A 13,357-nucleotide genomic window follows, 5' to 3' on the forward strand; every position below is an offset into this window, starting at 1 on the left:
TAAACAGGGGTCTCAAGATATAATCCACGTCACAGGCTTGAACTTCTAGTACTTTGCAAAGCAGCTGTCCAGGCTCTCTGTCTAGAACAAGTAAAGAAAGACACAGCTCCAGGGACTGTCCTTGCTGTTACAAAGGGTATCTAGCTCAGTCACTCAGAAATAGATAACTCCAAATGTTTGAAAGTCAGATGGGTCTCACCTTCCGTGATACTGAAAATGAGACAAATAATCAGGTTCATAAGGGTCTCGTGAGAACCTTGGTTTTTAAAGACCCTCAAGTTTGTTGTACAGGCCACAGCCTCAGCTCTGTTTCTGTGCTGGTGCAGTAAAGTTTCATTTCTCCTTGCAAAGGCTTTTATGGGGATCAAATTCTTCCCAGAGTTCCGTACCACATAGCAAGCACCTGACCAATAATGCAGCCTTATTAGAGAATTCAGCTTATGCATAATAGTATACTGCAGCCTGCCAAAACCTGGGGTGGGGTCATGAGGCAGCTGTGATTTTGGACTGCCTGCAGAGAGAAAACTGGATGACAGTAGGAAAGCTCTTGAACAAGCAAAGATTAGGAAATGTTTTGAAATAGATTAGCGACCATTGGGATTATAAAGGATCAACTTCAAACACATGCAAAACAAAATCATAAAACCAGATCTATGTTTAAATTAAAACATTGTGTCCTAGAAACTTGGCTAAAATCAGCAAAGGGAGCTGGCTCTAAAAACACTGTTATCAGGATGAAGAGGGTAGGAGAGATGGGCCTGTAATGAAATAGGTGTGGGAGGAAGAACATTTGTTCAACAAAAATATGCTTTCGTAATGCAGCTTTGTTATTTTAACTAAGTTTGGGCTTAAATGGAAGAATGGGTTAAACAGTTATAGAAAGCATAAGTGAAACCTCCTCTGGAGCATGAGAAGACACAATGAATAAAACCTCAAGAATCTGGGAAGGCCAGGGATTAACACAGGGTGGTGTCAAAAGTGTCAACTCCAGAGTTAGGTGAGTGACTGGGCATTGATTATGCTAAGCAAGCTAAACCCAGCTAACCCCTGGCTATTCAGGCTTTATTTAATTTAGTGAAATATATTCAGTATTTAGTGTGTCCTTGTTTGTCTTCAGTAAAGAAGAAGAAAGGTTGGCTCAGAGAGCAATTTCAAATGCACTGCAAGTTGGTATAACCTGAAACTCCTAGAAGTGATGTGTTAGTTTCACTATTTGTTGTTGGGCTTTGATATTGTATTAGCTGGTTGTGTTTTATGGACTATCACTTCCTCTCCATTTTGTCACTGAAAACCAAACTTAGAATTTTAATTTTTGTACTTTTATTATCTTCTCAACTAAGATATATAACTATTATATGATTGTTATAATTTTTAAGTAACTTTTGCATTTAATTTCACTCTCCTCCTTAAAGAACAATTGTTTTCAGTGAAGAATGTAATATTTAAAGTTTTTCTAGTCTCCTGCTAAATGTATGACGTGAATTGGAGGAAACAGACCAGACTGGTATCAAGAGCCAGGAGCCAGCAGAGGAGCAGTGAGAGCAGAGCAGCAGCATACTTAGCCTTCCTCCTCTAAAGATTATACTCACTGTTCACTGGCTTTTAGTCTTGTGTTGGATCCATAGTGATTGTAGAAATTATCTTCTGGGCAAAATCTTGAAAGGCATCTCCTCCCTATCTCAGAAGCCTGTAGCTGTGTGGTGATACATGAGAATAGTTATATAAAAAATTACCTAAAGCAGCTGTGCTGTGGAATATGTAAGGTATGTGTAAGTCTGAGTGTATTTGTCTCTGTTATGTATAAAATGAGAAATATGGAAGTTTAAAAGTTACAGAAGTTTCATGCCTGTTCTATAGGCTTTATAGATTATTTAGTATTTCTTTTACTGGTAAAGAACTTAGGTGATTTGGGTTTAATGGGTGTAAGGTAAAGAGCATTTTTGCTGAGCAGCCCATGCCATTTTTACTTCAGTAATGGTTGGTTATGGTGATGATGCAAAAATCAAAAATTATCCATGACCCACCCCTCTCTTCCCCCTTAGGATAAAGAGATTGGTTGCTCAGATGCTCTTTTAGGGGAGAAAACTGAGTGTGTAGAAGCCCTGCTGCTGCCTGTGTTTTTGACTAGACTGGGAAGAGGTCCACCAGGGATGATGCACACTGTGGTTTGAAATGATCTGGCCTTGGACATCTTGCTAGCGTGAGGAGGAGTGAAAATGGAGCCCTGAAGTAGCTGTGTTCTGTCAGTCATATTCTAGTGTTTCCTAGTTTCTTACCTTTACAAAGTATCCAGCACTGAAGATCTCTAGTGAATTTAAGCTGCTTGACCAAAAATTCAATTTTTCTTTCAATTATCTTTCACAAATAATTTAGAAAAAACACATGGACCGCAGCCTGAAAACCACTGCTACAGGGTATCAAGGGCTGACAGTGCTGATGTTACTCCTGGCTGTCACACTGAAGGCAGAGGAACAAAAATTTTCATTCTTTTGACCAAGACCCTGAGATTAGTTTAGCTGGGCAGAACGTGGTGCTGAGGTACCACGAATGTAGGTTTGATCCCTGTATGGGCCATTCACTTAAGATTTGGACCTGGAAGGGACCCACAAGGATCATCAACTCTGAATATTTTCTGAAATCTGTGAATTAGAGGTTTTACTGGTCTAACTGTCATAATTTGCAATTGCCGCTTAGTTTTAAGAAGTGACATAGGATTAGAAGAGAAAAATGCTTCTTAAAACCACTCAAAATATGCTTCTGTCACAAATTATTAAACCTTGTATAAATTATTAAAGCAGTGTAATCCTGAGCATTATGTTTAAGTGAAGACTAGGATGGTGAAGAATAATACTGAATTTCTCTTTAAACATATAAAGCTACCCTGATCTTGGGTTACACAATTTCTTTTTCTAGTTCCCACAGCTTTGGCAAAAGTTTCTAGCTGTACAGGCTTGCTCTATCATTAAAGTGATGTTTTAGTGTTAGAATTCATTAAGTCCCGTAGCTTTGCACTAGAAAATAAGCAATGAATGTCTCTAAAAGATGCAGTTTAATTGAAAACTGTATTAAAGTATTTTTAACTGTTTTGTTGTATTTTTCAGTAACTGAAAGTAGGGTTTATTGAAAAGTTGATAAAATTAGCCGTGTAAAATCAAGGGTGCAAACTCAAGGTCCAACAAAGAACAGCAGTTTTGTTTTTGCATTTATAGTATCACCTGGTACAAATTTGGGTAGACACTGAACACAGACAAACTGAATTCTAATCTACAGAGTACAGATGTGTGCAAAGTGTCTACAACAAGGAAGAATTTACTGGACTAATATTACATTCACATCTTTCTTCTGTAAAACATTAGCCCTAGAGGAGAGTGATTCAGGGCAGGAGGAGATGGTCAGCACTTTCCACAGCCAGGTTCTAAAGCCCTGACCTGATGTTGAAGGCCAGGAAAGTTCGTGGTTACAGATCCCCTCAGCAGCTGCAGCTCAACAGGCACCTGCAAACCACTGGCAGGGCTGGTTTGCACTGGGTGTCAGAAGAGTGGGCATGTGAAACGTGGTGTCCTAGCTGCAAAAGCTTAACTCCACTGTAAGTTGTAGCCTTTTACATCAGGTACCTCTCAGCTGTGAATGCAACTCTGAATATTTGTACTCTGCCTTTGTCTTGCACATACAGACAAGTCACTGAATGATTAATGATCTGCTTCATCACTGGGCCTGCATAGTTCCCAGCAATTAAACAATAAAAATGACTCTCCCTTCCTTCCTGTACTAAAAAAGATTGCTTAACTGGTCTGTGGGACTTGGGAGAGCTTTTGTTCCAATATGTATCTGTCACATGTATGCACTCATATGCAAGAGAGAGAATGTGTTGCATATTTGTGAAAACCATGAGAAAAAGTAAGCTGAGGAAATAAGGTTCAGATTTAATTTTGAAGAGAGTAGAGTTTATGTTCCTTCTGTGGTAGGAGGGAGATCAGTAGGTTGAGATAAACCCAAGAAGGTTTATCTGTTTCTCGTGAGCCTCCCTCTGGTGACCATCAGTCATTGTGGTGGTGCAGGAATGAACACGGTGTTTTTCAGGTCATGTGTATGGAAGAGCAGCCCAAAATTGCAGTTGGGCTTCCCTCTGGAGCTGTCCCCACTGTCAGCATTCAGATCTTGAAGCAGAATCAGGGAAGGCAAATGCCGTACAGCCTGCTCACGGGAGTGCTGTATTAAATAGATGGTCTGCATGGGTTTTTTTGTGTGAGTTGGAGCGTTCCCAGCATTTGGCACCTTTGATGGGTGCAGTGAGGAGGAAAGGAAGGTGGAAGGTCAGAGAAACAAGGGTTCCCGTGGCTGGATCTGTGTTCAGGAAGATGGAGCACTAACCTCTAGTAGGTCACAAATAGATAGCTTTTTAAATGTTTGGGTTTCTTCATTGATGCAGGTTCTGGATATTATGTATACAAAATCCTGGGATAATTCTGGCTCCATTTTTTTCTTCCTCTTTAAATTTGTCAGAGAATTTTTACAATGCAATACAGAAGATGTTTAGTCATCTAAAATGTAGCTGGTTTGAGTTACCTACTGACAAAAAATTCAGATTTATTCTTAAAATAGGTTTTTATGAACATTTTATTCAAAAAGTTGGACAGGTTTACTCTGCTTTTTCTTTTTTTTTTTAAGAAAAGATCTTTATGTTGAGACGATGGGAAATGCAAGTACAAATTAGGCTTTCAAAAAAGTTTTTTATAATTCATTGTAGGGATTTTTAATGAAAGCATAATGCAGCTTTAAATAAAGCATTTACTACCTGTGAGTGCTATGATACAGGATGTCAGGGCCAGAAATCTTTTTCTGATGTTTTTCTGTTCTGTTCTCATGCCAGAGAAATTGAATTTTGAAATTAAATTTTGATTTTTCATCCAAAATTTTATAGTGCATATTTTGGAGTCGCATATGCTCCTCACAAAACTAGATTTTTTTTTAGATAGTGTAAAAGTAGACAAAGATATTCAACTTGGGGAAGAGCTTTTTTTCATTTAAGGCTCTTAACTTTAGTATTTGGACCTCCTCTCTCAGAGAATGGATTTTTGTTTTCCACACTATGTAAAACCAATAAAAATTGTTTCAGACCAGAACCTGAGAAATTTAGCCATATTGGCTAACATATTCTGAGATTACCTCCTATTATTTCAGCAGAACTGTATGCGGACTAAAATGCTGTGTGCTGTGACCAAGGTTATTAGATAGTGCTTTTATAAAACAACATCAAACCATCCATCACCATATTGATATTGTACCTTTTTGCTCCACATACCTTGAAACAGAAGTTGCTCATAATAGAAGAGCCCAAAGCAAATCTCAGTTTTGGTAATGCCAGAAATGCCCTCAGAAATACAAGATTTTGAAGACAATATTTTCCAGTTTGTCTCCTACTGTTAGGTTTCTGTTATTTCCTTGTTCATTTACTCCATCATCCATGGGTCTTCTGTATTTTTCCAGTGTCATTCGCCTAACCTTTTCCTAGTTTATTTTATGATTAGAGGTTTTTAATTACCATTCTCTGAAGGATAATACATTTTAAATTTATTCGGTTGTCATGTTTAATGTTATAGTCTGACACTCTGTATAACAGCACCCAGGTAGGGGAGGTCCAGGTCTCTGACCTGTGTGGTCAGTGCTGGAGATGAGACAGGGAACCACACACCAGTTCTGTCTCCTTTTTTATAGAGAAGGCTGTCAAAAGATGTGTCATGCAGGAAGTGGATATTTTTCCAGTAGAAACAGAGCTAGTGTTTTAGGTGTAACCTCCAAAGCCAGGGATGACTGGGCCATTAATGTTTGTTTTGTGCCAAAGTTTTAAAAGTCAAGCTCTTTGCGAGGTTACGCATCCCTGAGGTTTTCAGTACTGATCATCTTTTGCAAATGCAGACAGGGTGAAGAGACATCAGCACTCACCATGGTTATATTAATAGATTTTGTTGAAAATTTTTCTTAGGGTTGTTTTTTTGCAGGTGGCCTTCCCACCCCATGTGTTTACTCTGCATTTGGAAACTTGTATGTTTTCAGGTCCAGCCATGTCTCATGAAGATGTTTCCAAACAGAGTGACTGGAGGAGTGTCATGGTAAAGCTTAGACAGCTCATGTGTCAGGAATTATTGGCAGAGAAGCATTTACATCCAAGTCATAACAGTGCTTCCACCCTGTGATTAGGGAGGGTGTGGTGTGATGCAGCAGAGCTGTGCTTCAGCCATAGGTACTTGGAAATGTGGAAACTAAGAACAGGGAAAGAAAGAATGCTATGCAAACCTTTCATTGCTTCAATTCTGACATTAAAAATGGAAGTCATGATCAGGATTGTATTAGGAAAAATAATAATAACAATAACAAGAAGAAATCATAAGGTATGGTGATGCTATTTCATGGCAGTATGCAAAGAAAAACCCCAAAAGGACAATCTTGAAGAATTTCTGGTTGCATTGGGTGTTCTTTATCGAGCAGAGATAAAATGGGAATGGACAATTGTGGCATTTTCTCAGTGCAAGGCATAAAGGTGATGAGTAAAACACTTTTGGGACATTACTGAAACCTCCAAGGGATGGGGAGAATGTATTACAGACCTTTGGCCAGCTTTTTTCTCCATCCTCCTTAGATACACTTCCAAAGAGACAAAGCTCAGAATTCAGATGGCAGTTCTTGTTGAACCCAGACCAAGAGACGTACTCAGAATATACAGACCATGTTTCCTTCCAGCAGGTTTTACAGCAGTAGTTTAAAATCAAATTGATAAGGCATTCCAGATGCTCTGTGTGTGGCAGCTGTCTTTGTGCTATGCTGAACAGCTGTTGATGGTGTAGTACAGCTCTGTGTTATTTAAGTGTCATATTTGGAATAAAACTTAAAACCATACCTCATTTGGAGAGTTGAACACCTCTGTATCAATGCTATTTCAACTAATTTTTCTTCTTTCTTCCCAGTTCCTGCAGAACCTTTATTGTGCAAGTTTGCTGATGGAGGGCAGAAGAAGAGGCAGAATCAGAATAAATACATACAGAATGGAAGAGCATGGCACAGAGAAGGCGAGGTGAGACTTGTAAGTCCTCCCTTCAAGCTTCAGTGTGGGTGTGCAATAATGAATACTTAGGAAAATGATAGGCATTGAGACTTCTTGGCTTGGGTCTTTGGCATATTAAAAATGTGCAAGCAACTCTCACCTGACAGTTTGTGTCTCTATAAAAAAATACTTAACCATGTCTTTCTTCTGAGGAGAAAAGGCAAAATGTGAAACACCGAGTCCTATCTCATTGAACAATAAAATCTCCTTCAACTTGGTCATAATATAAACTTCAGCTTTCTCATATTATTAAACTACCAGAAACATAACTGTGCTTACATGCAGAAATAATCCTTTGATCTATGCAACACTAAAATGCACATCACTTTCACAAGATTAAAATGGTATACCAGTGCCATGCAGCATTATTATTTTTAGTCAACAGTTGTTTTGAACTTTAATGTTCAAGATGATAGCTTCATAGACTTACTGGGACTAGCAGGCCTAGACACCACATTTATATTACACAGGAAAATTCAAATGTGCCTTCTGAAAAACTGCATTCCCCATTGAATCTTATAGGTCATATATTTTAGGCAACACCCTAACATAAACATCTGCATGCCCTGAATCTCAAACACACATGCACTTTTAGCCAGGTATTTAATAGATTGTGTTTTGTTCCTCATAATGGGAAATGGAAACTTGTATTCACAAACAGTGTTGCTGATTTGCTTCACTGTATAATTACTTCTGTCAATTAACCTTTCCCTAAGTTTTGGTAACAAATTATTTGGTAACAAATTTGGTAACAAATTATTTCAATACAAATTTTCAGTTTAAAATGAGACAACTAAAGAAAGAATAAGAGAAATAATTTACAATTAAAATTAATTTTGTCCACTCTTTCTTTTCCACTTTTTTTTAAAGGCTGGAATGACACTCACATATGATCCAACCACAGCTGCTTTACAGAATGGGTATGTTGAGTAATGGCACACTAAGAAAAAAATATGTTTGCATTATGAAAGATGCACAGAACTAGCATTTAATAAATATTTCTGCATTTTCTAGATTTTATCCATCACCCTACAGTATTACAGCAAACAGAATGATCACTCAGACATCTATTACGCCATATATTGCTTCTCCAGTTTCTACATACCAGGTTTGTATTTAGAGCTTGGTAGCTGAAATGGTTCATTGGAGCTTATGTTTATTTATCAATTGTTACATCTGGTTTTATGAAGTCTCCAACAATGCTACATTTTAATGAAGTGGCCTCCTTGCACTGTACAGAATGGAAGTGACAGCCTGAAAATCTGAGTGTGTGTTTCAGGAAGCACAGGGCTTTAATGAGACCCCGGTGTCTTGCAAAAGCAAGTCTCCAACTTGTGCTGATGGCTGAGGGAGTTGTAGCCACTTCTGCATTTCACAGGAGATTTTTCATTCTCTCTCAGTCAAATTCTTTTCATGTCACCAGTATATCTGAAGTAATTATTTTTTTTATTTAAAGCCTTATTGGATTAATTAAATTCATTTTTAAAGATGTTTTTTCATGCATTTTGAGCTTTTCTCTGTTTTTGTTTTTTTTCTCAGAAAGCCCAACACAATGTCATATGTAGCTGTACTAAGAAGGATATAGAAACATTCTTGACATTAGACAAGGAAATTTGAAAAAAAGAGCTCCGAGCTCAAATTACTTTAGGATTCAAATTCAGTGTTTTTGTATTAGGAGTAAAGCATTTAATAGCCTAGGACAGTATTTCTAAGCCAAAGGCTACTTTATTTTGAATAAAGCAAATAAACAAATAAATAAAATAAATAATAAATTTTTTTTAAAAAATTTAAATATAAATTGTGGGCATTTTTGGTCCAAAGCTTTCTGAAGAGGGATTTTGATAGGTGCCATCTTGAGTCCTCATAAGGGATATTGATATACAATTCAACACATTGGGAAATTATATGGAACAGTTTTATCACTTTGATATAGATCTCTTAGGAGTCCACAATTTTAGGGCATCATACATTTAAGATTACAAGCAACTTGCTTTAAATACAACTAGTATGGAAGTCCCAGATGTGTTCTCTGTAATTACTACTTGAGACATGCCAATTATGGCAGCATACTCTAAATGATGGGCTGTTTTTTGGCATTTTACTGTTTAACACATAGATGGAGTAAGCAGCAGCGATTCAGGTCATAAATAACCCAAACTAATTAAATTTAGAGAATTCTTACCTCTGTGTGTCAGGGGAAGAAGAGGCTGTTTGCCTTCTAGTGAGAGAGACAGGCTGAGCTTTCTGATGTGCTCTGAGTGTGAATGGGTGTGTAAAGGAGAGGAACAAGGCTGACAGAGGCACTGTGGGCCATTTCATCAGCTGCCTCCTGCAGAAATGTCCATGTAGCCTTCAATTCCAAGTGAGGAGGATGAGGAAGAATTGTCTAATATTAGTCTGGAGATCTAATGCCGTCTTGCATGAGCAAAGTATTGTGTAGGAGTTAAAACAGTGTTTTGTGGTGTGAAGGGCAGCTGGATTATTTTTATATTAATTTCTGAGGTAACTTATGCAACACAATGTTTACTCTCAGCAGACAGTGCTAGACTGTATTTTTCAGTATATTGAATCATTCTGCTTGCTACTGCATTACCTCAGAAATTACAGTAAGTTCTTACCCAGGAAAATATTTCAGCAAAATTAACTGCTATTCTTTATTAAAATATAAATTATTTATCAATATATGACTCTCTGGTATTCAGAATCCAAGTAAAAATTGGAAGTTGGCATGGAAACATACTACTTAGCAATATGGTATTATTTTTTGGGCTTATTGAGATAGACAGACCACAATCCATTATGTTTCCAGAAATGTAGTTACCAGTATTTCAATATACATGGCATGGAGCTTAAATTATTGTGGATGGAGTTATTAATATCATTATGCTTGAAGTGACACAGTAATTGGAATTGAAAATTAAATTGAAGTATTCTGTACTGGGGAGGAAGGAGGTTCGTGGCCAGAAGAGTTTCACAATTTGAGTATTAGTCACATCTTCATTACTGATCCCTTCTCACTGAAACCTGCAGCTTTCTGTCTTCTACACAACAGGACGTATCACACAAGCAAAGGTTTTGGTTTTTTTTTTTTTTTCTTTGAGGCATGGTATAACCTGCTGCTAGATTTATTCCTATTCAGGTAAACAAATTTAATAAAGTTTTGGCTAGTGTTTGTTCCTGCAACCCCAAATACCCAAATGACTGCGCTGAGCCAGGAACTATCACAGTGTAGATTAGCCAAAGCTTTAGTCAGGCTGTACCGGTATTTTTGCCATTAAGATATCGCCTGAGGAAAGGGAGTGTTCCAGTCTTTTCCATTCCATTTTTGAACTCCTGTTTGCTCTTTTCCTGACTGAAAAAGAAAAAAAGACAAAATCCAACTCCGGTTTGAAACTAAATACCAAAAGGAGGCAAGAAACATTTCCATCTTCCAGAAAATACCTCACCTGGATTTTTTTCAAGGCTGTGTGTTTACCTGTCCTGCTTTCAGGACTCTGGGGATGATGACAGAGGCATTTAAAAAGCTTTAAGTGTCCAGCAGCAGTGGTGAGCCTGCTCTGTGTGCGGTGCAGGTCAGATTCCTGCCTTACCCAACACACCTACACCAGGTGGGGAGGAAACATTTTTGTCCTTACCTTTAGTATTTCTTGCACACTTTTTCAGAGAGCTGTTGCAACCAGCCCTTTTTCACCAGGATAACAACATAGCCTTTACTCTCTCTTATTATATTTCACTTTGTCATGCAAAGTTAGGCATTCTACTGCAATTGAAGTATTTGGGCCATCACCTATTTTAGAGAGAAAATATTCTTGTTGCAAGAGTAGGGACTCTCATCAGAACCTCCTCCTCTTCCTGTGCTTTGGGAATAACACACCACAATGTCTCAGAGAACAAACATGCTAAATTTTCTTTTTCCTGGAACAAGATTACAGCAGAACTCCTGATTTTTTTTTTCAGTTGTGAAAATACAATAATTTATTTTAATCAGATCATATTAGAAGGCAAATGGTGCTATACTTTCTGAGGTCCCAATTACTTTTCCACAAAGGAATTTCTGAGACAGGAGCTTAGTTTTTCAACATAGCAGAAATCTGCCATTCATCTATTTGACCCCTTTCACTGTACATGATAGTTTCTGAAACCTGCACTAAAAACATTGTTTTCTGTTCTGAAAGGTGTATGTGATACATGGTCTCCAAAACTTGTCTCTGATTTACAGGTTACAATAAATACATTTTTCATAGAAATCAATGTTGTTCTACAGAGGGACTAATTGGGTTAAAAAGTCAATAAATAAGGGAGGAGGCATGTTAACATGATTTAAGTTATTACTATATCTAAGTTGGAGTAATGTGTAAAATGAAAAATAAAATGCCAATTTTGTTCTAGGTTCAGAGTCCTTCTTGGATGCAGCCTCAACCATATATAATGCAGCACCCAGTAAGTTGTTATGCTTCTCCGATGTTGTGTTCATTTATTGTATAATCACTTTACATAGTTTAAACCACAGGACGTATGCCAATTCCTGCCCAATTACTTCCATGGATCAAAATGAAAAGCAAAACAAAGACAGTAACCTGAAATGGGGCCTTGTTTTATTAGGGGAAAAAAAAGAAAGCTACCTTCAGAATATCAGTGTGATGAGGGCTATTAGAGAAAACTTCCAAGAGGCAACTTAGTGCTGTTGGGGTTTTTTTGTTTTATTTTATTTTACTTGAAATGGATAGCACTTTGCAAATGCCAAATGCTTTACATACTGTCTACCTTTCAGGAGCTGAAATTGGGGACCCAGTGTTTTAGAATAGGTCTACAATAGTTCAGACTGGATAATTTGTGAAAGACAGATGGATGTAGTGATATGAATGACATTATGGGCACTCACTTGAGAAAACCTGCATAGCTTGTTCTGGCTTCACCACTCATGAGTAATGCTGGTCTCCCTACACTTCTGGCTGTGGCATCTGCACCAGACTGTCAGGCATTCTAATCTCTGCTCTCCTGTGATATTTTGCTTCTTGTCTATGTCATTTGCCAATTAAATACCATTACATCTGAGACCTACTGGGTTTCTTGAGATGAGCATTACTAATAATAAGAGGCACTTGAATACATGCACTCCCACAGCTAACAAACAGGTCTGTTTCCAGATGCAGAAAGGATATGGACTTTAATTAACCTCTCCATGCATATTAGAGAATGTAAATCTTCGTGGCAGAACATTTTCTTCTTGGGCATGTAGAGAAAGTGATGGTGAACCAGAACACCCTCTCACACACTTAATTGCTGCTGTATTTGTGGTTTTTGATGTTAAATACACATACACAGAGTAGGTTTTAACTTCCTTCTCTAGCAACACAGACTTTCATAAAACAACATCCTGCAAATAATGCAGTGAAAGACAGAAGTTGATATGTTACAATGGTGTATTAGTTTAGGTGTATTAGTTTCACAGGTACACAAGATGAGATTTCAGAGTTGAAAATAAAGACCTAGATTCTAGACTGAAGTTTAGTTTTGGCCTGTGCAAAGACAGGTGCTGTCTTGCTCATTTGCTTTTCAGAGAAGCCTGCAGTCTACAGACAGGAAATTCTTTCAGTGTTTGATGTGCCTGTGACTCATTTCATCTACACTGATCACATGGTTGTTTTTCCAAGTATATTTCATACTTTTTTTTTCTTTTTTTTTTCATTTTAAGGATTAGTTATTGATTCAAAATACTTGCTTTCAGTACACTGCAATTATTTCTGTTCGTTTTGAGCCTCCATTAATTTTGATCAACACTTTCTGCAAGCATAAGTCATACAAAGTATTTGAAAATGTGTTTTTATGAAACATGATTGGTAAAATGAAATTTCTTGATAATCTTCCATTTCAGTTAACTCTGAAAACCTGTGTGCTGTCCACATTTAGCAATCTAAAGTGTTTAGAAGTTTAGAGTATAATTTTTGTGAACCTAACAAAATGGTACAGAAGCAATAGAAATGTCATCAAGAGCAGCTGGTATTTAGACAAAGAATCAGCATTGCTAAGTCACTCTTCTGAAATGTGTGTGCTATTGAAAGCAGCCACTAACTAGGGCAGCTGTCTCGTGTGTGAACATCGTGTGTGATGGGTAGGAACTCAAATGTTCCTTCTCCAAAGACACCATTCCTAAAGATGAGATAAAAGTTTCTTCCTGAAGCATGAAATTCCAGAGCTTAAGCTAAGTGAATCTGTACCAGGTAATGTGCACATTTTTGCTTTCAAGTCAGCATCTGG

General features: G+C 37.6%; 1 protein-coding gene across 5 annotated transcripts in view; it reads left to right on the forward strand.

The window, feature by feature from the left end:
* Window positions 1-13,357, forward strand: part of RBMS1 (RNA binding motif single stranded interacting protein 1) — a 143,243-nt gene that overhangs the window by 122,087 nt on the left and 7,799 nt on the right. For 4 of the 5 annotated variants that reach the window (XM_039715694.1, XM_039715762.1, XM_039716034.1 and 1 more), the window contains exons 7-10: window positions 6,963-7,078; window positions 7,970-8,019; window positions 8,114-8,207; window positions 11,489-11,539. In XM_039715694.1, the coding sequence (XP_039571628.1) occupies window positions 6,963-7,078; window positions 7,970-8,019; window positions 8,114-8,207; window positions 11,489-11,539 (311 nt within the window). The remainder of the gene's footprint in view (window positions 1-6,962; window positions 7,079-7,969; window positions 8,020-8,113; window positions 8,208-11,488; window positions 11,540-13,357) is intronic. The other variant, XM_039715855.1, reaches the window with a different exon arrangement.

The sequence above is a fragment of the Passer montanus genome, unplaced genomic scaffold, assembly GCF_014805655.1.
Source record: "Passer montanus isolate IOZ18808 unplaced genomic scaffold, ASM1480565v1 scaffold1, whole genome shotgun sequence".
NCBI lineage: Eukaryota > Metazoa > Chordata > Aves > Passeriformes > Passeridae > Passer > Passer montanus.